The 25,221-nt window shown below is 34.9% G+C and overlaps 2 protein-coding genes across 12 annotated transcripts in view; one reads left to right on the forward strand and one right to left on the reverse strand.

The window, feature by feature from the left end:
• LOC136978281 (N-acetylated-alpha-linked acidic dipeptidase 2-like) overlaps positions 1 to 14,378 on the forward strand; it is a 37,061-nt gene extending 22,683 nt beyond the window's left edge. For all 7 annotated transcript variants that reach the window (XM_067273971.1, XM_067273977.1, XM_067273975.1 and 4 more), the window contains 15 exons: positions 195 to 317; positions 391 to 513; positions 4,124 to 4,313; positions 5,497 to 5,587; positions 5,657 to 5,752; positions 9,289 to 9,374; positions 9,446 to 9,648; positions 9,713 to 9,776; positions 9,846 to 9,910; positions 9,993 to 10,078; positions 11,530 to 11,620; positions 11,693 to 11,951; positions 12,020 to 12,101; positions 13,527 to 13,619; positions 13,686 to 14,378. In XM_067273971.1, the coding sequence (XP_067130072.1) occupies positions 195 to 317; positions 391 to 513; positions 4,124 to 4,313; positions 5,497 to 5,587; positions 5,657 to 5,752; positions 9,289 to 9,374; positions 9,446 to 9,648; positions 9,713 to 9,776; positions 9,846 to 9,910; positions 9,993 to 10,078; positions 11,530 to 11,620; positions 11,693 to 11,951; positions 12,020 to 12,101; positions 13,527 to 13,619; positions 13,686 to 13,887 (1,854 nt within the window). In that variant the 3' untranslated portion in view covers positions 13,888 to 14,378. The remainder of the gene's footprint in view (positions 1 to 194; positions 318 to 390; positions 514 to 4,123; positions 4,314 to 5,496; positions 5,588 to 5,656; positions 5,753 to 9,288; positions 9,375 to 9,445; positions 9,649 to 9,712; positions 9,777 to 9,845; positions 9,911 to 9,992; positions 10,079 to 11,529; positions 11,621 to 11,692; positions 11,952 to 12,019; positions 12,102 to 13,526; positions 13,620 to 13,685) is intronic.
• The window catches only part of Glo1 (Glyoxalase 1), a 31,473-nt gene continuing 19,634 nt past the window's right edge, over positions 13,383 to 25,221 (reverse strand). The window contains exons 1-8 of one of the 5 annotated variants that reach the window (XM_067273996.1): positions 23,112 to 23,129; positions 19,923 to 20,010; positions 16,842 to 16,913; positions 16,690 to 16,772; positions 16,467 to 16,607; positions 16,331 to 16,398; positions 14,455 to 14,544; positions 13,383 to 14,150 (exon numbers count right to left, since the gene is read on the reverse strand). In XM_067273996.1, the coding sequence (XP_067130097.1) occupies positions 14,062 to 14,150; positions 14,455 to 14,544; positions 16,331 to 16,398; positions 16,467 to 16,607; positions 16,690 to 16,772; positions 16,842 to 16,913; positions 19,923 to 19,985 (606 nt within the window). In that variant the 5' untranslated portion in view covers positions 19,986 to 20,010; positions 23,112 to 23,129 and the 3' untranslated portion in view covers positions 13,383 to 14,061. Of the gene's footprint in view, positions 14,151 to 14,454; positions 14,545 to 16,330; positions 16,399 to 16,466; positions 16,608 to 16,689; positions 16,773 to 16,841; positions 16,914 to 19,922; positions 20,022 to 22,924; positions 22,989 to 23,111; positions 23,178 to 25,221 lie in introns of those variants that run through there. The other 4 variants (XM_067273998.1, XM_067273999.1, XM_067273997.1 and 1 more) reach the window with 4 other exon arrangements.

A 25,221-nucleotide genomic window follows, 5' to 3' on the forward strand; every position in this document is an offset into this window, starting at 1 on the left:
TTTATTTCTCTATAACTTGTATTCTGTGCAATTTCATTGTTTCTAAACACATCTGTGGTTCGGTTGAAGGAGTTTTAACAATAGCCCAGTATGTTGTAAAATATAAAAATATTTAACTGAGTACGAACATGAAGGTAACTGCATGATAACGAGAGCTTCTTGATTTATAGTGTTTTTTTAATTATTATTTAAAGGTCTGTATTGTAAATAGGCATTATCAGTGCCAATATGAAGCAGCTAACAGAGAAGTAGTAGTCGACGAGCAAGACACCTACGCTTACGCTTTTAATGGTTTCTCTCCACCTGGTGATGTTACGGTAAGATATTTAATGGGACATAATAGTAACGGAAATGACGTAATTAAGATACTTTTTTTGTTCTCTTCGATAGGCAGAACCCGTTTACGTCAATTACGGAAGAGTTGAAGATTTCGATGAATTAGAGAATTTAGGAGTGAATGTTTCTGGAAAAATCTGTATTGCGCGGTATGGGAAGATTTTTAGAGGAAATAAGGTAAGATATTTTTTAAAATTAATTATTTTGATGAGATTAAAGAAGGTTATTGTTACTTAAGGGTGGATATGTGTCAAGAACAAACATTACTCTTTCTCAGAAAAGTTGCAAAACAACACAGTATTAATGTGTTCAGTATAATTTCATGTATTTATACTCTCTCCCTCTGTGTGCGCGTGTGTTTAAAGGTACCTTGTACCTTTACACACACTCCCCCCGCTCTATTCTGTTACACTTTCTCTTCACGCTCTATACATATACACCCTCCACCTTTGCTCTTTATAATACTTCTACACTCTTTTTTCCTCGCTCTCTACACCTTTACACTGTCTTCCTTGCTCTCTATACTTCAGCTTTACATATACAATTGCAGTCTGTTTCAGATAGGTTGCTTAGGGCGTCAATATCATGAACATTCACTTTCTAGGCTTGTAGGCTTTGCATAGTATCGAATATAGTGTGATACATATTATATATTATATAAAAGGGCTTCACATTCCACTCATATACATAATCCACATTATTTATATTATTACAGTAATAGAGTAACCCATTGAGTGTATCTATTACGGATTTCATTTATATCTTTCCTATCCTCTCTGAGAATTACCGCTTAGAAACTAATTTTCATCACTTCTGTACGATGTTTTCTAATGGTGCAGCATGGCCTTTGATGTCTTTGCTCCAAGGAACCACGAGAATACCAAGAAGCTTATTTTCTATAGAAAAGTTAAATTTTGAGGCCTCCCTTATCTGAGTATAAGTCCTTTTAGTTCCCAAATATCTATGTCTGCTTACAAGATATTTACAAAGAAATGTCGGCATTACAAAGGACCACAGTTATGAATACCTAATAATTAAATTATGGAACAAAAAAAATTAAAATTAATTTTCTTCTTTATTAATTATTTTAACACAATGATAGACTAATTTAACTATTATTGTTTAAAGACTCAGTGTTATAAGTATAAATATATTGCTTAAAACCTTTTCTAAATGGCATTTCTCCTGCTAGATTTTTTAAATACATTAATGATAATTTAATTCTAATTAAATTTTATTTTAGTCGAATAAAGTATTAAAACAATTTAACTTAAAAAGATGTAAAATGCCAAGCAGTATCTGCACACCGTAAAGTCGAATATATTAAAACCAGCTTAATATAAATCTGGAATATCCAAAGATTGAATAAATGTTTTATATTATAAACAGATAAATGGCATGTAAGGATAATATTTTTATGAATAAAAGAGCAGATAAAAGCAAGAAAATGATGCAAATCGTTTAGGTGTCACGATACGTTGAAAATCTTTGCAGCTGTGCAGCTGCTGTTGAAATTCCTTGGCATATACGGTACGCACGAATTGAATATTAGATAAGTTCTTGGAAAGAATTCATTCTTTTTCTACGAAAATTACCTAATTTCAAAACGATTTAAGCAAAAAATATTCAAACTCGATTACTATTTACCTTTCTGGCTCAAGATTCGATTATGTTTATTCGTTTTAATCAGCAATTAGCTTTAAAACGTTGTTTTAAAATACACGTGTTTGTAACCTATACACTGACACATGTATACATAAGTTCAGATTAATTATACATATACTCACAGTATTTGTTATATGCTGTATTTTTCTCTTTACACGCCCTTTTTAGTGTTAAGTTTACGTTTTAATTTTGATTAATTTTTTTATACTTTTACACTTGGAACAGTGTAGTCTTTATCATAATTTTGCCAAAAAATCATACCAATCGGTTAACCTGTATCGTCAAAAATACGCTCATTTAATACCGTTTATGTATATAGGCCTACTTGTATGTGAGATCCGATGAAGAGAGCTGTACGCAGTTTAACAATAAAACATTTAATAATTACGTGAAAGTACTATTTACAATAACTAAGTGTAAGCAACTGGTTGTTGCCTTGATGCACAACAATGCTGGCTCAGAACATCTACTTCATCCTTTGTTTCTTTCTCTTCTCTTCTTCCTTTTCTTTTCCTCTCAGAGCCTCCGGTCTTTGCCTTTCTTATTTTCTCCTAATTGTCTGGTGTCTGATGATTGGTCGGATTATGTCTTCAATCGGCCGATCTGCTCGTTACGAACTTTTAGTTGCAAGCAAACGATAAGAAGGAAAAACAAAACAACAACAAAATAAAGAAAAATAATTAATTTTGGCTTACACATATTTTTAATTAGCAAATTTCAACTGAAATTCACTTGAAAATCACAATATTGTAGATGTTAACAGCACTGTCACTCGCCGCATTATCATTTTCAGTAGAAAATTAATCTGGAGTAATATTTTAAATGGTGTTAGAGTGCCCTCCACCTGTGATCTAGTGAATAAAACAACTGAACGGTTGGTAGCGGGTTTGCTCCGATCTGGCCGCGTGATTTTCCGGGTTTTCTTCACGTGCTTAATACCTAGTGGCCAGTTTACTATAGAAAGTCCTTCGAGGAGGTATCCCCTTTGGCAGATTACCCACATGTTGCGTTCCATTGCAGTATTCCAACAAAAAACTATCAGTCATCAGCCCGTTAGGACACATTTTTAGTTTCAATACCCTCTTCACCTTTGTAGTAACTTAAAGAATTGAATTTATATTTGAATATTTTAGAAATTATTTTTGAGAGGTGCGAAAGGGCCTAGACTAGTTATTTACTGTATATATTGATGCCTTTCTGAGGAACCAGATTCCTAGAGAGATCTGCCAAGAATTCAATAAAACTGATGAGTGTCCATGAGAGATCGCCCATGCTGGGAGGACTTTTATAGGAAACTGATCTCTTCTAGGTGTTAGACTTGGAAAAACGCCATGCGGCCAATCCGTTCATAAAGCTGATTGGGGGACTTTGGGCACGTGCAACCACATTCTTTGTTTTCGAGACTAAGTTATCTCGAGTGCAACCAGCGCCACTTTGCGGGAACGCTGATCCGACGTTGAATCATAGTTTGAAGCTTTTAGTCCGCGGGCGCCATTTGTGAAGCCTATGGCACCCGCGGAATAAAAACACGAAAACGTTAGTAAAAGTACTATTTCGAGTTAATTTGTGTTGGTTTCAGGTATGTCTTTGTTTAGGTGAAACCTGAACCCACGATCACTAATTAACATGTTCAATGGTGTGTGTTAGGGGAATTTATACTATGAAATTTTGGAGGTGGGAAGATAAAGGGAGTCTTGTGTATCTCCAGTAGGGTCGGACTTAATGGCGATTTTACTTATTATTAGCATTTACAATTTTTTTATAAAACCTATTCCTACCCTCGAAATTAAGCTTTTTGCCATTTTATAATAGTTAAAAATATAAAAAGTTTTTAAAATAAAACATGATAATAGATGGCGCCACCAAATGTTGTCGGGAAAGTTAAGCCACTGGATTTTTTGAAATACTGTATTATTTGAAAATGGTTTACTGTGTTCTTTCAGGAAAGCAGTTAACGCTATAGTTAATTTCAATTAACTATAGCGTTCTGCCTTGTAGACGGTTTACTATTCAGATGTAAGAAACGTATTTATGTAAATAATATTGTATAATGTTAATTTCAATCCAAAAAATGAGAATACCATTAATTAAAACGTTTTTAAACTTGTGAAATGTTTTAAAGGTTAAAAATGCAGAAGAAAGAGGTGCAATTGGAGTAGTTATGTTCCTAGATCCTTCCGAAGTAGCTCTAAATGGTACGGATGCAAAATACGTGTATCCAAATTCTTGGTGGATGCCCGGTGATGCTATGCAAAGAGGATCAGTCTACGTTGGAAACGGAGATCCTTTAACTCCTGGCTATCCTTCCACAGGTATATTTTATATTTTTAGAGTAACAATATTTACGGCTCTACTACATGACGCTCCTGAATGGGAGGTGGTTAAGGCGCCATACTACCGTTCTAGAGGACCCAGCATCGAATCCGAGCAGTCGACACATGGACCATTCGTTTTTCACGAATGGTCTATATGTCGCGTCCCCATCCTCAACACCGTTTACATCCATTGTGGGCTTGGCCGAACCCACGATGGACTTTCCGGGTCCGTCATAGGGTTTCAAGATGGAAAGGCTTTCTTGATGCCCACAAAAATCCTCCCTCGATAGATCCCATCCCTGTTGCGTTACCTTATCCCATTAAGTAACCAATCTTTCTACGCTGCGGCCATTCGTGTCGTTGCAGAAGAGTTCCAGATTAAGGCAACGGTTTCTAAATTAAACCAGGTATTAATTTGTTCCATAAAATGGAAGAGAGAAATAAAAGCATACTATATACAATTCACAAGATAACACTTTCCTTTTAAACATAATCCTGTTTCGTTAAGCAAAATTATTCATTTGGAACCGAAAGATACCGTATCCTGATGATTTTCTTCTAACAAGTAGTATACATTTTAAACCAATCAGATGCTGTAATAACTTGCATAAATAGTTAATGAAGATGTGTATCTGGTTACTTCACGAAGGATTATTAAAGGATTGAAAACTTAGCTTTATTTTTATTTCTTTGATTGCATAATGCTTGGTCCTCTATTAACTTTTCTGTACATCTGAAGCTGTGCGGTGAGTGAGGGGAATTTCTTACAATTAAGGTACAGTATCTTCAATAATAATTAATGCGTATCAAGTTAATTAGTAGTGGCCTAATAATCCAATAACTACACCGCACAGCATGGACTAACATTAGAATTACTACAATCACATTATCTTGATTCCAAAAAAATACTATATCCTTAATAATGTCAAAAGGTACTGTGTCCATGCAAATTTTTCACATAGCGTTACATGGAATCGAGGATTACAATGGTTTTCATTGTTGTGTCCTTTATACTACGTGGATTATCTACATATATAGTATTTTTATAACTATTATTCATATGGATATTACTGTTGTTTTAGTTTAAATTTAAATTTTTCGTTGCTCTTTACAGATAAACTTGTAGAAAAACATTATTAAGATCCCAAATTGATTAAATTTTCTTTTTAAATTTAACTAGATTCCGTTTATCGGTACGACATAAACGAAACGGTTTTGCCAAAAATTCCCGCCCAGCCAATTGGTTATAACGATGCCAGACATATTATGAGGTAATCATTATTTATATAAATTATTTAAATATCTTGTATATTTTAAATAATGTATGTATATGCGTATAGTTTAATGGCAGGACCTATGGCTCCCGCTAACTGGACGGGAGGACTTAACATCACGTATCATTTAGGACCAGGATTCAACAGTGAAAATGCCGAAAAGTAAGTTGGTCGAACATTTTATGTCTTGAAATTTGAAACTATCATTTTCAAATACTAATCTTACAATGCATCGCGAGAAACACTTAATACACGTGCTACTGACTTGAGAAATAACATCTGAAACTCCTCACCAACATCGTTATTTCCAAGTTTACTCTTTAGAAGTAAACCACTGAACACTGGGTTTGCGCCCGATCAACGGTCTAGCTACGGGATTTTTCGGGTTTTTCACGTGCCAAACGTCTAAATAGTAGTGGCGTGCGGTGACATTTGATGATAGGGAAGCTTTGCCAACCCTAGAAACGTTATACGATATGTTGGTGTGTAGCATCCACCAGCTAAACCGCGAGGTTGTTGATCTGTAACGCGCATGCGCAAATGCCTGTAATCTGGCTGCTTTACACGATTCAAATATTTTCGCCATGGAAGCTATTCCATATTCGACAATACGGCGCTTCCAAAGGGAATACGCATACACGAATTTATATTCGAATATACAATAGCAATCTTATCATTGTTTTTCACGTGTATAGAAATTTGTAATAAAATACATAATGCGGTTATAATAAAATATTAATTTGAAGTAATTCAAAGTACGTTAAAATATGAAAATAATCGCACAATATGTATCCACAGCTTCCACAGCATTTTAGAAAACACAAGTGAAGCGGTGTATCCACAGCTTCCATGAACAGCGCGCCACTGCTAAATAGGGGTGAATTTCCCATAAAACATTTCCCGGAAGATATTTCCCTCGGCAGATCGCCGTGTCGCGTTGCCGTAAACGAATAAAACCAAACGAAATGAGAAGGATCTCGGTCTCTTACTTAAACTAGGAGTATATATGATCTCTGCTTATAATGTGGATAAAGGCCCTTCTGACGAGCCCTTCTGATAGACGCAAACCGGAAGTTACGTGATTTCAATTAAAAAATTTTCTCGCGAAAGGTCTTAAAATAGATGACCGGCACGAGTCTACTGTTAAAAGAAAAGTATGATGTACAGGGGCAAGACACTACCTAATTTGAGGTGGGGAGCATATATTGTAAATTAAATAAATTAAAAATTGCGGCCCGGCAAAAATGAATAAACAATTGCTCATTCATTATATTTTTATTTATTTTCACGAAGTGCGCCATTTATTGCATTTATAAATTTTTGGTAATTGTTTCCTTTATATTTTTTTAGTTTTTTTTTAACTCTCTGCCTTGCTAAAAAGGCCTTCTTTAGTGCTTTTTATCAAGTCCATTATGGGTTCGACCAGGCCCATACTAGGCGGCCGAATGGTGAGAGAGGGGCCCGACTTATCCGGACGGACCACCCCCGAAAAGTTTTGAAATTTTTGGATCCAAATAGCAGTTCAAATCAAAGCGTTTTCTTCTCGTTAAACTCCTATGTGAGTTACTTCTTGCAATGAACATTACAACGTTCATATTTACTTAGCACAATATTGCCGTTGAGAACATATCACACAGGAAACACTTTTAGAGGAAAAAGGTTGGTGTGAACGGATATGCATTTCGGGCTTAACGCCCTTCTTCAGTCCTGAGATAGTGACAGTTAAACCAACATGACTCGTAAGAAGATATACACGTAGTTGAAAAAAGGTGGGGAAAATGGAGCTAAAAATTCTTTTGGCTCCACACTTCAGCACATGTTATACTGTCCTGATGTGTATAAGTGTGGAGCCAAAAGAATTTTTAGCTCCATTTTCCCCACCTTTTTTCAACTACGTGTATATCTTCTTACGAGTCATGTTGGTTTAACTGTCACTATCTCAGGACTGAAGAAGGGCGTTAAGCCCGAAATGCATATCCGTTCACACCAATAAACCAACCTTTTTCCTCTAAAAGTGTTTCCTGTGTGATATGTTCTCAACGGCAACATTGTGCTAAGAAAATACATATAATAGAGAACAACAAGCAGCCAAGATTACAATGTTCAATTGATTAATTGAGTACACAATTTTAATGATATAAAAATTTCGAATGTTGTTTTCACGTGCAATGTGCGCTTCATCGTAACGACTTCGCAAGGTATATTGGATATCCTGGCTGACTGCGCTTATATTCATCCCGCTTCCTAGTGTAACTGGCATCACCAGCAAGATAACTGTTCATGGCGCGAGGCGTGGTTAAGGGAGTATTCTGCTGACTTTGCCATAATGAATTGTCCACCCGGAAACCCTAAATTTTCATCGAAAATCTTTGGGATATCATGGAAAACCCCAAAGTTTGGGCTCATGACACTTCAATTTATTATTGCAGACAAAAATTTCGTGGAAGTGTGTTGGCATCTATTTCGCCTAATATCTCGGAATGGGATAGAGATTAAGAAACGAAATTTGGCATAACTTCCATAGAAGGGGCATTGATACTATTAAATTTCGGTCGAGGGAGTGGGGAGATAGAAGGGGTTACGTATCATATCTCGAGAGGGATTGGACTTAATGATTTCACTCGTTATTAACATTTAAAATCTTTTAAAACCTCATTTCTACCTTCGAAATTAAGCGTTTTGTCATTTTATAAGAATTAATACTGTAATATAAAAATTTTTATGATAAAATCTCAACAGATGGCGCCACACGCATAATTTATTTATTGATATAAAAGTTATTTTTCAAATAAAATCTCTTAGCAGAAAATTTTGATTTAAAAAACGTTTTTAAATCAAAATTAACGGCACCACTTAAAAAAAATCGCGATTTTTTTTTGTTTGTTTGTTGAGAGTGCTATTTAATTAATGCGTCTTGCTTGCACTTTCGAATATAAATTTCTGCAAAATACTTTAATTTCGTGCGTAATAAATTCGAACAATTGTTTTAAAAGGCAGAAATTATTTTTCAAGCCTGCTAGTCGCGTATTCTGATAATTTGCACGTGCGAAGCTTTCCACCCCCCCCCCGACGGTGAGCGTGCTGGTTAGCCCAGCGATGAAAAGACACGTCAAACAGGCCATTCGTATTCCATTTATCGATACTTTCTGTATAATGCTATCCGATATTACTACATGCTTATACAATTACTACTACTACTACTACTACTACTACTTCCCCCCATTTAGATCTTTATGCGAAAAACTAAACGTTAAGAAACACGATCCACCTTCGGTTCGTCCCCAAACTGACGTCAATGAGCGGGTGGGACGAATTTAACATTTGTACCGACACGCCATTTTTCTTACACCGTTTATAAAGTTACTCAAAATATTATCAATATTTAAAAGTATACAAATATCCGCCGTTTCGACACTAGTAATTTCGTTTGATACCAATCAAACCGTGTTGTGATTTATGTTGCTTTATGCTGACACAATGAAGTGACTTTCTTTCGAACAAATAAATAACAGAAAGCAATTGTATAAAGACGAAACAAAAATGTAGCGTTACATTCGAGTATAGGACATTGATGGACTGGCCACGTGCATTTCTAGTATCTAAAAAGGGACCAATTTTCCTTAAAAATCTCGGGAGGAAAACCCCCTTGACGGATCGCTTCTCAATCACTTTTATATACAAAATATACACGTTTTCAGAATGCTGAGGATCGAGGTGAACAACGAATATAAAAGAATGAAGAGCAGCAACGTGATAGGATTAATAGAAGGCAGCGAAGAACCAGGCAAGTTATCGGTGGCCTCAAAGTTAATTTCAATATGGAATCAAAGTAAAATTGGAAAATTTCTTCGTTAGATCGTTACGTTTTGATAGGAAATCATCGCGACGCTTGGGGGTACGGAGCGGTCGACCCTTCTTCCGGAACGGCGCAGCTTCTGGAGGTTGCCAGATTGTTTGGCACGCTTCATCGGAACGGGTGGAAACCCAGAAGATCCATCGTATTTTGTAGCTGGGGTGCGGAAGAATACGGTCTCATCGGTTCGACGGAATGGGTCGAGGTGATTGGGTTTGCCAAATGCTTTAACATTTACTCTTGAAGGATTAACCTGGTGGTTCTTTCAGGAACATCGACACGCCTTAATGGAACAAGCCGTCGGGTACATAAACATCGACATTTGTGTTTCAGGTACTGTGCACGTAAGAGCAAATTAAAAAAATTATTTACCAAAATTTAATCTCTGAATGTAATTGGTAGGTGACGTGTTCAATCCGGCCGCTTCACCCGTGCTGGCCGAAATATTGAGAAATGCTACCAAATTGGTAAGTTTCTAAAACTAAATTAGCCACGAATTGAAATCAAAATGGTTTATAAATGTAATGTAATTGATACCGTGTTTATTAGATATCGGATCCTTCGAATCCCGAGAAGACCATGTACGAAGTCTGGAAAGATCATGTTAACAAAACAGACACCAGCTATAATCCACCGTGAGTATGAAATTTTTTAACAAGTCTTTTGTTTATTATGTTAGATTTGAAATATAACGTAGTCCTCAACAATTATGGCACACCCTTTAATTCGGACACAACTATCTTCTTGTTTGTGGAAGGACATGGAGTGTCCTTCGTAGCCAGCATTGGCTCGGACCAACCACATTGCACGATCCCTCTATTCCACACATTAGCTCGTTTTACTTACCATGCAAGTGTCAGTGTTATCGAACGTAAGCATATATTAAATTGAACTGGTGCTTGTAAGACAATAGTACATTCCACATCACTAATTTTAAGTTATATATAAAAGAACTTTAATCGGATTTGGTTGATTTTTCTTGCAGCCACACCCAGGCCAGTTATATATAAAGTGATTTTATATACATTAGTATTATACAGCACCCATACTACATAATAATTTTAAGTTAGTCTGATTACATTAATCTCACAAGGGTTTGGGTTTCCGGTGATGGAAAGTCTGGGGTTAATAAATATTTCAAGAAAAAATTTTTGAGAGAATGAACTTCCAGACTAAGAGAAAGTTTAGAGAGATGCAAGTAATCGAGCTAACATAAGAATCTTTCTCCTCTTTTACCCTCTTCTCTGGCTAAATACAGTGTGTTTGGCCATCACCTTTCAACCTGCAACTTATGACATTTCCAGTACAGTATTTTCAAAGAAATAGAATTAATTAATGTTAATTATCTGTTCTCTAGATATACACTTAAATGTTTTCTTGATGTCTTTTTAAAATTAATACTACTACTAGTATTAACGGAACAACATATTCTGTAGTTTTAAATGTTAAAAAAAGTGAATGAAAATCCAACTAACACAACAAAGCAATTAGACTTTGCCATCAAATCATTAAATTGTAGTCCTGAAAATTCTGACTTAATTATTCAACAGAATTTTTGGAATTGGAAGAACACTAAAAATCTTTCTGATGGGGTTTATACATTATTCTGGACAGTCTATGATTAATCTCAATAACTGTCAATACATACACTTGTAATCAGTGAATTTTGGTTATGTGCTATGATGGCAATGAATTGTGTTGACATAATTACACATCTTTTCTCAGAAGATTATTAGTTTTTGAGATTTTGGTGTTTGAAAATGAAGCCAGAAAACACTAGAAATCTGTTTAATGAATTTGATCTAATGAAACTTGAAATACCAGAATTAATAATCAACAATTTAAAGGGGTATGGCAAACGTCATTTGATTTAAGATTTATGTCAATCCGTCATGTAAAAATTGGGATAAAAGACAATTACTGACCTAGTATTAGAATTAAACAAGTATATGCTTTGATAGAAGAATGTACTGTACAACTTAATGACATTAATTTATTATACATCTCAGTGTATATATTATGTGTTCATTTCTGATCTTTATAAATTTAAACTGAAAACTAATTTTTACAATGTTACACTTTCCAGAGTGAAAACTTTAGGTTCCGGAACCGACCATGCTCCATTTTCATTTTTTGCCGGCGTACCTGCCGTCGACATCACTTGGTCGCCCGACAAGGTGCGATTTTAAATTAACGATTCTGTAAATTTTGTCATTCTTTTTAAATTGATTATCTTTTCTTCCACACAGAAAAAATACCCAATTTCGGGTTATCCGCCCTATCACACCGCTTACGAGACGTTCGAAATGGTGAAAAATTTCATCGATCCGCAGTTCTCGAGGCACAAGAAATGTGCCCAATTAAGTGGCATTCTGACCCACATGATTGCAGATTCCACCATAATTCCTTATGATTTAGAAGAAATGGCCAAAAAATTAAAAAGCGTCATTGAAAATTTTGAAGTGAGCGGAATTAGTGATAAGCTCAATAAAATCGGAATCTCGCTAGGTATGCTTTTCCATACGGATAAAACTAAACTAATTCCGTATATAATTGACATTTATCTATATTTATAGATTTATTAAAGACGGCACTCGACGAGTTTCAACAGCAGACGGAGATCTGGCATATGAAACTAAGTCAGATAGAACTGGAGGAGTAAGTTTATATTATAACTAGATGATGAGCCTGGTGTTGCACAGGCAAAAAGTAATGATAGCAAAGATTAAAATTATTAGATTATAGCCAATCTTACACATTTTCACTGGGTGCAAGAATTAGGTTCACCCTCTTCAGAGACTAATTAGAGAATTTTTAGATGGGTCTAAAAATATGGTTTTTGTGGGAAATCTAACATATCTAAAATAGTACAGAAGCCAACTTCTTCAGGGTAATCCTTAACCCTCTCCTTCTTCCCTGCAGGGGGATTTCCAAAATTCCTTCTTAGTGTGCATTCTCATAGTGTATAGTATACCAAATTTCAGCTTTCAACTCCTAACTGCGTGGGCTCGGTGCTTATCATTATATTCTTGATTATATTATAAGATTAACAAAAATACAATAAATGGCTGAATGGAGTAATATTTATGATTTAAATTTAAGTTTGAAAAAATTTAGAAATCAATTTATATATGGGCAGTCAAAAAGTTCCTGGCATTGTAATGGTAGAACATGGAAATGTTCACCCAATCACATGCACATACTTGTCCCATCAATCCTGCTGTTGTCAGAAGCACCATTGGAAGCTTTCAATTTGATGTCCTCCACTGTTGCGAAACACATCTCCTCGAGAGTGATTTTCAATGTAGGAAATGGCCAAAAAGTTGCTCGGCTCGAGTACGGTGGTTGGGTGACAATGGAAATCTTTTCTTGGCAAGGAATTGCTGCACAAGTGACGAGTGATACCAAATTAGCATAATACAGAAACCACCCTTGCTGCCACTAATTGTGTAATTTCCTCCAAACTACATCTCACAGTCTATGTAAAACCTGCATGTAGAAATGACTGTATCACCTGGATGGTGCACCACACTGTTCAAAGAATGCAATTAATGCAACAGCTGAACTCCTGAATATTCCAAAAGAAGACTTTCCAGTGCTTCCAACAATGGCAAGTGTGCACACACACACACACACCAAAGGGTCCTACTTTGATTAGGTAAGCATTTCCACAACCTACCATTGGAGTACCATACCACATTCAGAGAACTTTTTCACTGTCCATGTTATACATAACCAAAAATACATATATATATATATATATAAAACTTGTGACTCTGTGACTCACAGTACAATCAAAATGGCAATGAATACACGAATTTCACTTCATATTTAGATAAAAGGTTATTTTATCCCAACACTGGGAATAATACACAGGAATACACAGGGAACAATGGTACAGGGAACAAAAACAATTCAATACACAGGAAGCCTAGTGTCTTAAATTTGAAGCAATAGTGTATTAGTCCACATTATTGAACTGTTCACAATTTTTATTACATAAGATGACAAATACATCGCAATGCAACGTGCAGGTTTTATTTAGATCACAAAATAAAGGTGTATTTTTTCCCTCTCTTCCAGTGCAATTAAAGTGCGTGCAGCCAACGACAGGATGATGCAAATGGAAAGGGTGTTTATTAAACCGGACGGAATTCCACTGAGATCAGATTATAGGTAAATTTTTGATATATGATGCAAAAAATTTGAAATACGATTTTAATTTTTGATGATTATTCCCAGGAATGTAGCATTTGCACCCAGTCAGTTTGATCAATATTCCAGCAATGGATTTCCTGCCGTGATGGATCTCCTGTACGGCTACGACAAACTGCCGACGGAAGAAATGGAAGAACGTAAGAAACTAATAGAACGCCACATTTCTGACCTGACTGTTATTGTAGATATGGCAACTTCATTTCTTAAAACACATCCATTACTTTAGAAATTTCCAGCTCTAAAGATTTTATCGTCGTCATCATTTTATATTTAAAAATCAAGAAAATCTTATGTGGCTTTTTTGTGAATTAAGTCGTCTTTTTTATTTTTCAAAAATAATTTTTAAACAATTTAACAGTAGTTTGATTACAACAAAATAGAAAAACAATTTAATTATGCCTCACATGGCTGCCGCTACAGTTTTATTATTCAAGATTTCTATCCAATAGCCATCAGGATCTTGAATGAATGCTATGTGCTTCATCTTACCTGAAAGACGTGAGAAAATAATGGTAAATGCCATAATTTTATCCTGATTCTTCAATTTTCTTACAAAGTTTGATAGCAAATACATATTTCACACACAATATTAGATCTGTATCACTTATGAAAATAGTAGTAAATTTTTATGTGAAAAACTGAAAACAATAATTATTTAATAATGTAAAATGCAATTTTTTGTAAATATAAATATTAAAATCAGGTACTTAGACTGTAGACCAATGTTATGATTATTTTAATGCTTAGCTTTGTCATCCTAAAGTTTAATTTTATCTTTATCATAACAACTCACCGTCAGAAGGTCTTTTGACAAACTTGACTCCCAGACTCTCGAAGCGTTCACAGGCTTTGTTTACGTCAGGCACCATAAGTCCTATGTGTCCTGAAATTTCATTTAAAATAGAGCCTTTTTAGTTATGTTTGTGTTTGGTTTTTGTGTTCTTCAAACTAAATGAAGAAATTACAATGCACTTATTAGCATTTTTGAAAATGACAGTTTAGAAGGTCGTTCCTGACCCGATCGCTAGCAATTTCCAAGGGGAGGTCTTAAATTGCTGAAGTTTATTTGCTGCATTGTAAGGTACCCACCAATCCTCAGTCTATCTGACATGCACAGAATATACATATATATTAATTTTTATATATAGTGCATAAGGGGCTTTATGCCCACTCTACAAACTGTAACATTATGCACTTCTGATTCTTATAAATCAACAAATGATATTTTGCAAACTCGTTTTTTTAGGATTCTATTTCTCTGAACATGCTTTAATTGAATTTAAGGCTCTTTTACTGGGTGTAAATATTAAATGCCAATTCAAAGTTGCCTTTGTGTTTTGCAAAACAAATGACTAGGTCTGGATATGCCATGACAGAGCATGCATATTTTAAAGCAATAACAAGGAATGAGCTTAATTGTAAACCATATGCAAGATTATTCACAATTTGTATTACATGAAAATTAATATAATTAACCATCAGAATCAAATCTGCAAGTATGGAAATGTAATTTATTAAAGAAGTCAATTATGTGTGTTTGTGAATATACAAAACATTTCTAAAGGAAATTTCACATTCTCAGATGCACTGACTGAACAATAAGTAAAGATAATCCTTGGAAAGCATTTAATTGAGCCACTTTTACTTCTGTTTAATTGAATGTCTGAGGACAAGAAGGAAGAACATTTAACTTCTGTAATGTGCTATGTTTTGATAATGGAACTTATAGTAAAAAGTTGAGAAGCCAAGAAGTGCTCTTAATGGATATGAACACTTAAGTCCTTTGTAGAGCCAAAGACTTATCACACACTATTGACATTGTTGGAGTAATCACGGATTTATTATAATCAACATTGTGAAGCCCGATGAGTATATAATGAATTACTAACGATTGCCTTAAAGATCGGACTATAATTTGGCTAATTAAATGATTAAAGTAATTTGTCACTAGAGGTAGACGTTAGGTGCCATCTCTTAACTACATTAATGAATTAATAATTTAGAAGCTTCTGAAATAAAAGAACTGACCTGGGGCAGGGCTTGAATCTGCAACCTCCACTTGCCTGTTGTGCCACCCGGACCCTGAGTAAGTCTTAGCTTCCAGAAGTATATTAATTTAGATATAACCTTATGTTTATTATGACGACGGTATGCATTTCGGATAGGCTGTCTGTCCCTCTTAGGCCATATTTGTTACAATTTGGTGGGTTTACAGATGTTTACTCCAACAATATCAATAGTCTGCTATAAGTCCTTCACGAGCCAAAAACTTAGTCCTCATAAATTTGTATTGCAACATAAGGACAAAAAGCAATGCTTTTAAGGAGTTTAAAACAGATTTGATTCTTTCATAATAAACAGCAAAACCTGTAAACATTTTTTGTGCTGCTGCTATTTATTTTAATAAGTAACCCACATTAATTATCAGTAACGTATTTAATTGACGATGATAATTTCAGTTAATCTGGATAAATCTAATGGTAATATTGATAGGTCGGACTGGTTACTTTTAAAGATAGATTAATCCATCAAAAGTGTTTGCAGAAATTAAATGCCATGATTTATTGCCAAATAAAAAGTTTAAATGTTGTTTATAATTTTGTGATAACGGTTAGATAACCCACATTCAAAATAAACTTTAATCTCAAACGAAAGTAAAGATTACGTACCGAATCCTCGGGGGTCGGAATTTCCATTATGGTAACTCTGATCCGGGTCGTTCTCGGTTCCCCAGTTGCTACGCAACAGCAATAGATTTTTAATTCATTTGCAAAATAAATGTGTAATTTCTGAGTGTCTGCCTACTGTGTCAGTTCTAAGGTTGCCTTCCTGGACATGGCCCACTCGCATCTGGCTTTGGGATCTTCGGGTATGTCCGACGCATTTTCATAGCCCATAAAGAAGAGAGAGAATTTCATCTCGGGAAAATCCATCTTGTGTAGCAACCTTTTTAATAAGATTATAGTTTGGATTGGCTCACCAAAACAAAAATCAAATTAACTTCTAAATCAATATTGACTGATCTTACCTCATGCCAAGAACCCTTGTATAAAAGTCCAATGACTTCTTGGGATCTTTGATTCGGTACATAGTTTGTTGGAATATGAAGTCCTGAGAATACAAGAACAACAAAATGTTTGCCAAAATTAATCTATAATAATGAAGAAAGCATAAAGTTACCTTTGTGCTAGGATCCGGTTCAGAACAGGCATTTGACACTTCTTGCGTAGTCAGGGCCGACATCCTCAGTTTCTGGAAACACAGTATGGTTATAATTAAAGTTTCTTATTCAGGACTATTCATAACTGTAAGTAATAAGCAGAATGACACCTTGTATATGTAACTATTCAAAATACAGAAAGGAAGATTTAATGAAAAAATTTCTTTGAAAATCTGACAATAGGGGATATGGTGCTGTACAACAGAAAATACACAGAAAAAGAAAAAAATAAAAAGTTGAACTTTCAGTTTAGATTTATTTTTGTCCTTTGCAAAAATTGAGGAAGAGACTTTAATAAACTGCTATAGGAAACAGTTTCACAAATTCAAACTAGTTTATTCACAGGGTTGGACGATGCCATAGAAATTGACCTTTGATGCGTTTGAAACACTGCGAGAGTGGAGAATACAAAAGGTCTCGAAAAATGATCTACATGTGCTTCATTACAATCTGTATTAAAACAACCAGTTTAGGAATACTTCTTTGACAGATTTTGGCTCTGAGGTAACCACCAAGCCAAAAATCACACTAAGATTGATCTTGCAAAGAGAAAAAGTGACTAATTACTCTTTCTTTGGTGAAATGCTGTCACAAAAGCTTCTTCGCCAATTCTGTGATATGAGGCAGTACTCCACCTTGCACAAAAGCTATATCACCGAGGCATCCTTTTTGTTGCAGTTACAAAATTATGAATCTATGAAGTATATGAAGCTATCCTTGTGCCATAACAGAACTGATTACTGCACCTGCTGATTGCAATTATTCTTCAAAAATGGCCCAAGGATGAAATCTGATATGAAACTACACCAGACAGTGTTTTTGGCAAGTGCGAGGAAATTTTGCTGAATAATATGGAAAAATTTCGAAGCTCGTATTTGGTAGCTCTGTGCGCTGACTGTCCGATCAAGATAAAAAGCAATAAATTTTTAATGCCACCTGCTGGAGATTGCATGCCTAACCAAAGAGGTTACAATCAGCCTTAGTGAGAAAGGATTTTATCTTCTCAAATGTTTAATCATTCATCCAATTCCAGATAGTGATAAAGACAATGTACAAATTCTTTTAAGTACCTAAATTCACATAAAGCAGCATCCATCAACAGAATAATTTAACAATTAAAGCACAATCAGAGTGAGAGTGAGATTTTGCAGTATACGAGGGCTGTTCGGAAAGTTCGCGGCCTTGCCTATATGCGGTGCTGCGATCAATTTAATTTTTGGCGGGAATTATTCAGACATCTTTGCTAAAGATACAATACCAATTTCCACTTGATTTGTCGTAAAGTTTTGCCACGACCGCTTAGCAGATAGTTAGTGTGCAAGTGCTTTGTCAAAAATGGAGAAGACAGAGACTCGTGCGCAGCGCCGGATCCAATAGGTGCAAGGCCCGATTGAATTTTTTTTTGCAGGGCCCCTCAAACTTTAAATAACAAAATTAATTAACTGTTAATTTACATATTGAAATATGTTGTTTTATTTTTAATAATAATATACCTACATATTTATTTTTGTAACATGTACTATTTTTAAATATATAAATTTTGACGTGATGCGGGGCTCCTTCAAGCGCGGGGCCCAATTGGCACCAATCGCTCCAATCGCCTAAAATCCGGCCCTGCTCGTGCAGTCATAAAATACCTGACGAAAAAAGGGTTGACCCCATCTCAAATCAAAGCTGACATGGATGAAGTTTTGGGAGAGTCTGCTCCTTCGTACACCACTGTGAAAAAATGGACAGCCCTTTTTAAATCTGGCAGAGAGAGTGTGGAAGATGACCCTCGCAGTGGACGAGAGTCAACTGCTGTCACTGAAGAAAATATCGACAAAGTTCATGATTTTGTGTTAGCAGATCGCTGTTTGAAAATGCGTCAGATAGCTGAGACAACAGGCATCTCTGTCGACCAAGTACACCACATCTTAACCAAAAATTTGGGTATGACGAAGGTCTCAGCAAAGTTGTTGCCGCATCTGCTGACCGCCGAGCAAAATTGTGTTCGCACTTTGATGTCAAAGGAGTGTATGGACTTCTACCAGAAAAATCCACAGGATTTCTTGCATTGGTTTGTGACTACTGATGAAATGTGGATCCATTACTACACTTCTGAAACAAAAGAACAGTCGAAGCAGTGGAAACACCACAGTTCGCCACCACCAAAGAAGGCAAAGACAGTTCCATCAGCAGGGAAAGTGATAGCTTCGGTTTTTTGGGATGCTAAAGGCTTTATTGACTACCTAGAAAGAGGAAAGACCATCAATGCTGTCTATTACTGTGAACTTTTGGAAAACTGAAGAAAGAAATCGAAGAAAAGAGGCAACACTTGAAGAAGAAAGAGGGTTCCGTTCCACCACGATAATGCACCTGCACATTCCGCCAGAATCTCCGAACAAACAATAAACGAACTTCGCTTCCAATTAGTTCCACATCCACCGTACTCACCTGATTTGGCCCCAGTAACTTCCACCTTTTTCCAAACCTAAAAAAATTTTTGGCTGGAAAGAGATTCCACTCAAATGACGAAGTCATCTCTGAAGTGAATGAGTATTTTGCACACCTTGACAAATAGACCTATTGTGATGGCATAAAAAAGCTAGAACATCGCTGGAATAAGTGCATTGCTAATAAAGGAAACTATATTGAAAAATTAAAAAAGTTTTAACATTATTTTGTTTGTTGTTCTATTTGAGGCCGCGAACTTTCCGAACAGCCCTCGTAGTTCAATAATACACTTGCAATACTTGCTTTATAGGTCTCAGTTGCCAACAAAAGAACAATTTTTCTATCTTTCTTGGATGTCTTTATTTTAAAATGCAAATTTTAGGGCAATTAAGTTTTTCAATTTTTGTAAAGGAGAAAATAAAAATTTTAATTTTCATTTGCCTTATTTATTCTTCTACTTATTTATTGTTGTATAGCACCATCTTTTCTGCTATTGGCAGTTTTCAAAACTGATTTTCTTCTTCTTCCATGAAATTTTGGTGTAATTCCTCTTATTAGTTATGGCTACACAGACGTTTGAATAGGAAAACTTTAATTATAATCACCCCATATTTAGCAGGTAGGATGTGTTTGTTAATCTGATTTAGGAACTTTATTCTTGAGATCATTAATTACACTGAATAGTCCAAATATCTGCAAAATTCCTAAAATCATTTATTGAGGTAATCTATTTCTAACACCTTTCAAATCTTGAATCAAGGTTTGGAAGGTGTTATTTAAAATAAAAATTAACTTCAAATTTAAGAAATTTTTCATATGTAATCCATTTTAAACACAAGATAAAAGTCAGATTGAATTACTAATTACAGTTATTAACAGCTATTGTTTTGAAGATAATTTAATTTTCCCTATGGAAATACAAAATTTGAATAGTTTACTAATTATATTTAGACTAAGAGACTATTTAAGAATATTTTATTTGGATTTTTAAATTTTTTTTGATGCATTATCTAATCTTGTATGAGTAATTTTGCAAACAGTCTTAGAACAAATTGTAGGATACAGAACCTTACAAACCCCAGGCCTTTGGTGCTTGATTGGTTCTTGTTCTCTTGATAGTAAGCACAGAATTGCTGTAAAGAACTTATCATACAGAAACACCAGATGATTGTTCATACAATTTAAAACACAATGCATTTTGGGCTATTTGTCCCTGATCAGTCCTCTATACAATTTACCATATACATATATGGTAAATTGGAACAATAACTGGACTATTAAAAGAGGTAAATCTTCACTGTATGTTCATCAACAGAGCTGACAGTCAGGTGATACAGTGCATTATTAAAACCAGGGAGCAGAGGGGAGGACCCTAGATCTTATTCAATATAATAAATCCTATAATGTTTCTAACTCTTATTCTGTATCCTATGATATCTTAACTTTGTTCTGCAGTGTTCTATGGTATGCTTTATTCTAGGGCTACAACCACAGAATAAATCCAACACTAGACTGAATAGGTAACATAAAGAGATTTTGCAGATTCAAAAGTTACCATTACACTTGATATGCACTTTGGTTTTGTGGTATTATGCAATTGGAAACTCAACAAATGTCAGTAACGAAGTAAAGAAATTATTTAACTTTTGTATGTAACAGACATGAATATACTCATCCGTGCAACAGTCAAATTAATTAGATAGAAATTATGCTACAAATATTAATTTAGAAATTACATGATTAGAACAACTAGAGGTAGATGTTAGGCACCATCTCTTAACAATAGTAATAATATACACGAGTAATGAAAGTAGTATTTATATGTGAATATGCTGATTTAAAATCAAGTAATTACATTTTTTGTCTTTGAGATAAACTACAAAACTATTAATTGTAAATACCAAATTATGACTATCTAACTATGCATATAAATAATTGATACTAAAATCACAGACTCATACAGAACTTTCATTGAACTTGAACTAACAAACCTATTAATGATTAAGTGAAAAATGAATGATCTGATCAAATGATGTAACAAATGGCACATGAATTGAATGGCATAACAAATGGCTTAATGTAATTTCTTGATTCTAGACAATACAGCTGCCTAGAATTAATGAATGCCAGTTCAAATGTCCTTTTGATTACATTTGATTTAAATTAATTATATCCATTAATATTAAAAGCCTGCTAGGTGTGAGGCTAATGCATTCACATAGGACCTGCATTTATTTAATGCTCTGCCCTCGGCATCTCGAAAAGACCTCATATTTTACACGTGGTCCTACAAAATATGGAGCCTGTTCTGTCACTTCATTTTGGGTCTGGTTGGTCATAATGGACATGAAGACCTCACTGAGAACCAAGACGGTTTAAAAGAATATTTATGCCTATACACACAGCACACAATTTAAATTATATAAATATTAAAGTGGATAGTTAAAAATTCAGCAATAAGATTACCTTTTGATATTTGTTTCTTTACAAATGATCACAAAAAATGTTCTTAAATTGTTTCAGGTATAATATAATAATGATATATATGAACACTTATAAAACAAATAAACTGGCAGTAGTGCATTATGGTGTACCTGACAAAGTGCAAACATTTTAAAAATGTACAAGGGAATTAAGACATTGCTTTAATTGCTTACTAGTCAATAAAATGCATTCAGAATAAAACTTAATTTGCTGCTTAATAAATTATAATTTACAGTTGGCATTACTTTCATAATATTCATAATAAATTTCATGATCTTATATTTAATAATGGATGAATATATTGCTCCTGTTTAAATAAGCTCTAAACAGAAATCACGTGCAAACATTTAATTTCAAAGCAAATCAAAAATTTTAACAAACAACTTGGATTTTGCCAGGACCTCTCTTTTAGGGCATCAGAAAGCCACAAATATGCACCCATCGAAATCCAGTATTTAGTTTTGGTACTAGGCAAGATCCCAGATTTTCCTAAATAATGGGTATTAAGCCTCAAAAAGCTTTTGTTTAGGGCCCACACACCCTACACCTCTACTGCATCTAACATAATTCTATCCTGAATGAGGGGGTCACCATCACCACATTCAAAACTAGAATCTTACCCATAATTTTACTGCAAACAAAAGTTACAATTCATATTAAAAATCATCTTAAAATCAATTATTCTTTTATTATAAACATACAAAGTATATAAACTGAGATTTTGCATTCAAACATGAATAAAAAATATTGGAATAGCTGTATTTTTTTTAAAAGATATGTAAGCATCAGATAAAGTAGAGGAAAAAAAAATCGTGGTTTAACATAATATTTGTTTACGATACAAATCACAATGCTTTTAAGACGTGAAGCAATTATTCAAATTGATAAATTAGAGGGGAACCTCATATTTCTACAGGATGATAAATAGCAGAGAGGAATGACGCAAAAAGAATATCAAAGATTAATAGTTTCTGCAAGCAAATTTATGAATAAAGTTGAAAAGTTTAAAAGTTAAAAGGAAGAATTACACGATATTTAGCATTAACATTGCTAATTTGCATATTAAAGAGAGAGAGAATCGGGTATTAAATAATATAGAAGTTAGACTTAAGCCGACTCCTACCTATTCTAATCGCGAGAAGTCGCGTGACAATTCGCACCGCCTTCAAGAATTTTACTGAATGAAGTTGGGAGCGAACAAGCGCGTGCGAATCACGGTTTTTTTTCGTTAATTTTCATTCGTAAATTAATTTCTTCGTAAAATTAAACGTAACTGAGTTAATTAAAAATAAAAAAAAATATTTAATCACCTTGCAGAAATCCTTCACCCACTAACAAATTGAGCTTGTTTAAAGTGTTGCCAACTCATAAAGAACTTTAAATATAAAATTTTAAATTAAAAATATTAATTATTATTACAAGTTTTATGATTACTTTTTACATAATATGTTACTTTTATTGCTGTCATTGCCGAATATCGATATCGGCTATTTAATTTGACTGTAATAAATAATAGAGACGGTCGCATGACCAAGAGGTAGCAGCCTACCGCTATGACGCATTCGGGTTCGAATCCGGACGGATCGAAAAGCCCCAGGAATTTTTCGGAGGTGGTCCGGAATATGTCGGATCCCGTCCTTTACCATCCAGCCGCTCCACTGTTGGCCTGGCCAAATCCATAATGGGCTTGCTAAAAAAAGCTCTCTTATGCTCATAGACGGAAAAGATTAAATATAGATTCATTTTCTATTTATTTATATACCAGATATGCCAGGCCCCATCCCTCAGGAGGCAACCAGGTGGTTCACCACCCAGCTGTCCCATTGTAGACCTCAACGAATCCACGATAGGCCTGGGATAAAGTTCTCATAATGCTATAGAATTACAGAAATTGACAATTTTAAATATAGAAAAAAGTGCAGTTGAAGTGTTCGCTGCTAGAATAAAAGATAATTTAATTCAAAAAAGGATATCGATTTTATCTAATAAAATATTTTTTATTTTTCTCAATATTTATTAATTCGAAACGTATATAACGCGTTAATTAAGTATTGATTTTTTCTATGTCTGGTTTAAGACACAAATTGAAGTTACTGGTGTTTTCTTTTTCTAGATTATAGAATAGCTATAAAGTCCCTATACATCACATTGCGTCCTGGATTGCTCCCAAACATTTCAGTGAAGAATTCAGATTCAATGGTTATCCAATGTGGCATGCTTTATCGAAGTCCAAGATTAGTAAAAAGAAAACTGACTTTGAGGCATTTTAGGAAATTTTCCATTTTAAACTCTTTCTGTCCAGAGAGCACTAAGTCCCTTTATAATTATACCATTACGGGTTCTGGACCATAATGAGGACTGCGAGGTGGTGAGGGATGCGACTAACACATCTGGGAAGGATCACATATAAAAACTTTCTGAGATCCCTGATCAAGACACGAATCCGGATAATCCAGAGCAGCAGAGCGTTCGACCGTCATACACATTTTAGACTATATTTTCGATCACAACTACTCCCATTATGGACGAGCTTAACCCTCAATGGGGTAGGATGGTAGACACAACATAGTGAATACAGAACATCAGACATAGAGGCATCCCCATTATTTGAATATCGTAATATACTATTTTGCATTTAATCAGAAGAAATTTTGCACTGAGCTATATCCACAGTTAAGATAATTGAGAAACCAAAATGTTATTCAAAGTTGTATGAAGTTACCAATAAAATCTTGTAAAAAGTAAATGTGATAAGAACACAAACCTGTATATTGCATAATTAAGGCTAATTTTATACAGATTATCTTTTAACTAAATTCGTTAATTAAAAGTAAAATTAATTAAAATTAATTAAAATTAATAAACGAGTTAATGATAGGGTCTACGCATGACGGCCGGATGGCCAAGCGGTAAAGGTGGCAGCCTACCGCTCTGGGGGACCCGGGATCGAGTCCGAACGGTCGAATAATCCCCAGGAATTTTTCGGGGGGTGGTCCGTTCGGATATGTCGGGCCCCGTCCCTCACCACCCGGTCGCCTCATTGTGGGCCTGGCCGAACCCATAATGAGCCTACTAAAAGAGGCCCTCTTAGTGCCCACAGGGCGGAAAGAGTTAAAAAAAAAAAAAAAGGGTCTACGCATAGTAGTATACGTAATATGACAGCTGGAGAACCAAGCGGTTAAGATGGCGGCACTCTGGTAAACTCTGGATCGAATCCGAATGGGTCGAAAACTGCAGGAATTTTTCGGAGGTGGCCCGTCAAGACCTGTCGGGCTTCGTGCTTCACAACTGGGTACCCCATTGTGGGTCTGGCAGAACTCATTATGGGCTTGCTAAAAAGCGGTCCTCTTAGTGCTCACAGGAAGGAAAGATATAAAAAAAATGTATACATAAAATATAACATTATTCTTGATAAATTTT

The sequence above is a fragment of the Centruroides vittatus genome, unplaced genomic scaffold (genome assembly GCF_030686945.1).
Source record: "Centruroides vittatus isolate TY-2023 unplaced genomic scaffold, ASM3068694v2 contig_502, whole genome shotgun sequence".
NCBI classification, from domain to species: Eukaryota; Metazoa; Arthropoda; class Arachnida; order Scorpiones; family Buthidae; genus Centruroides; species Centruroides vittatus.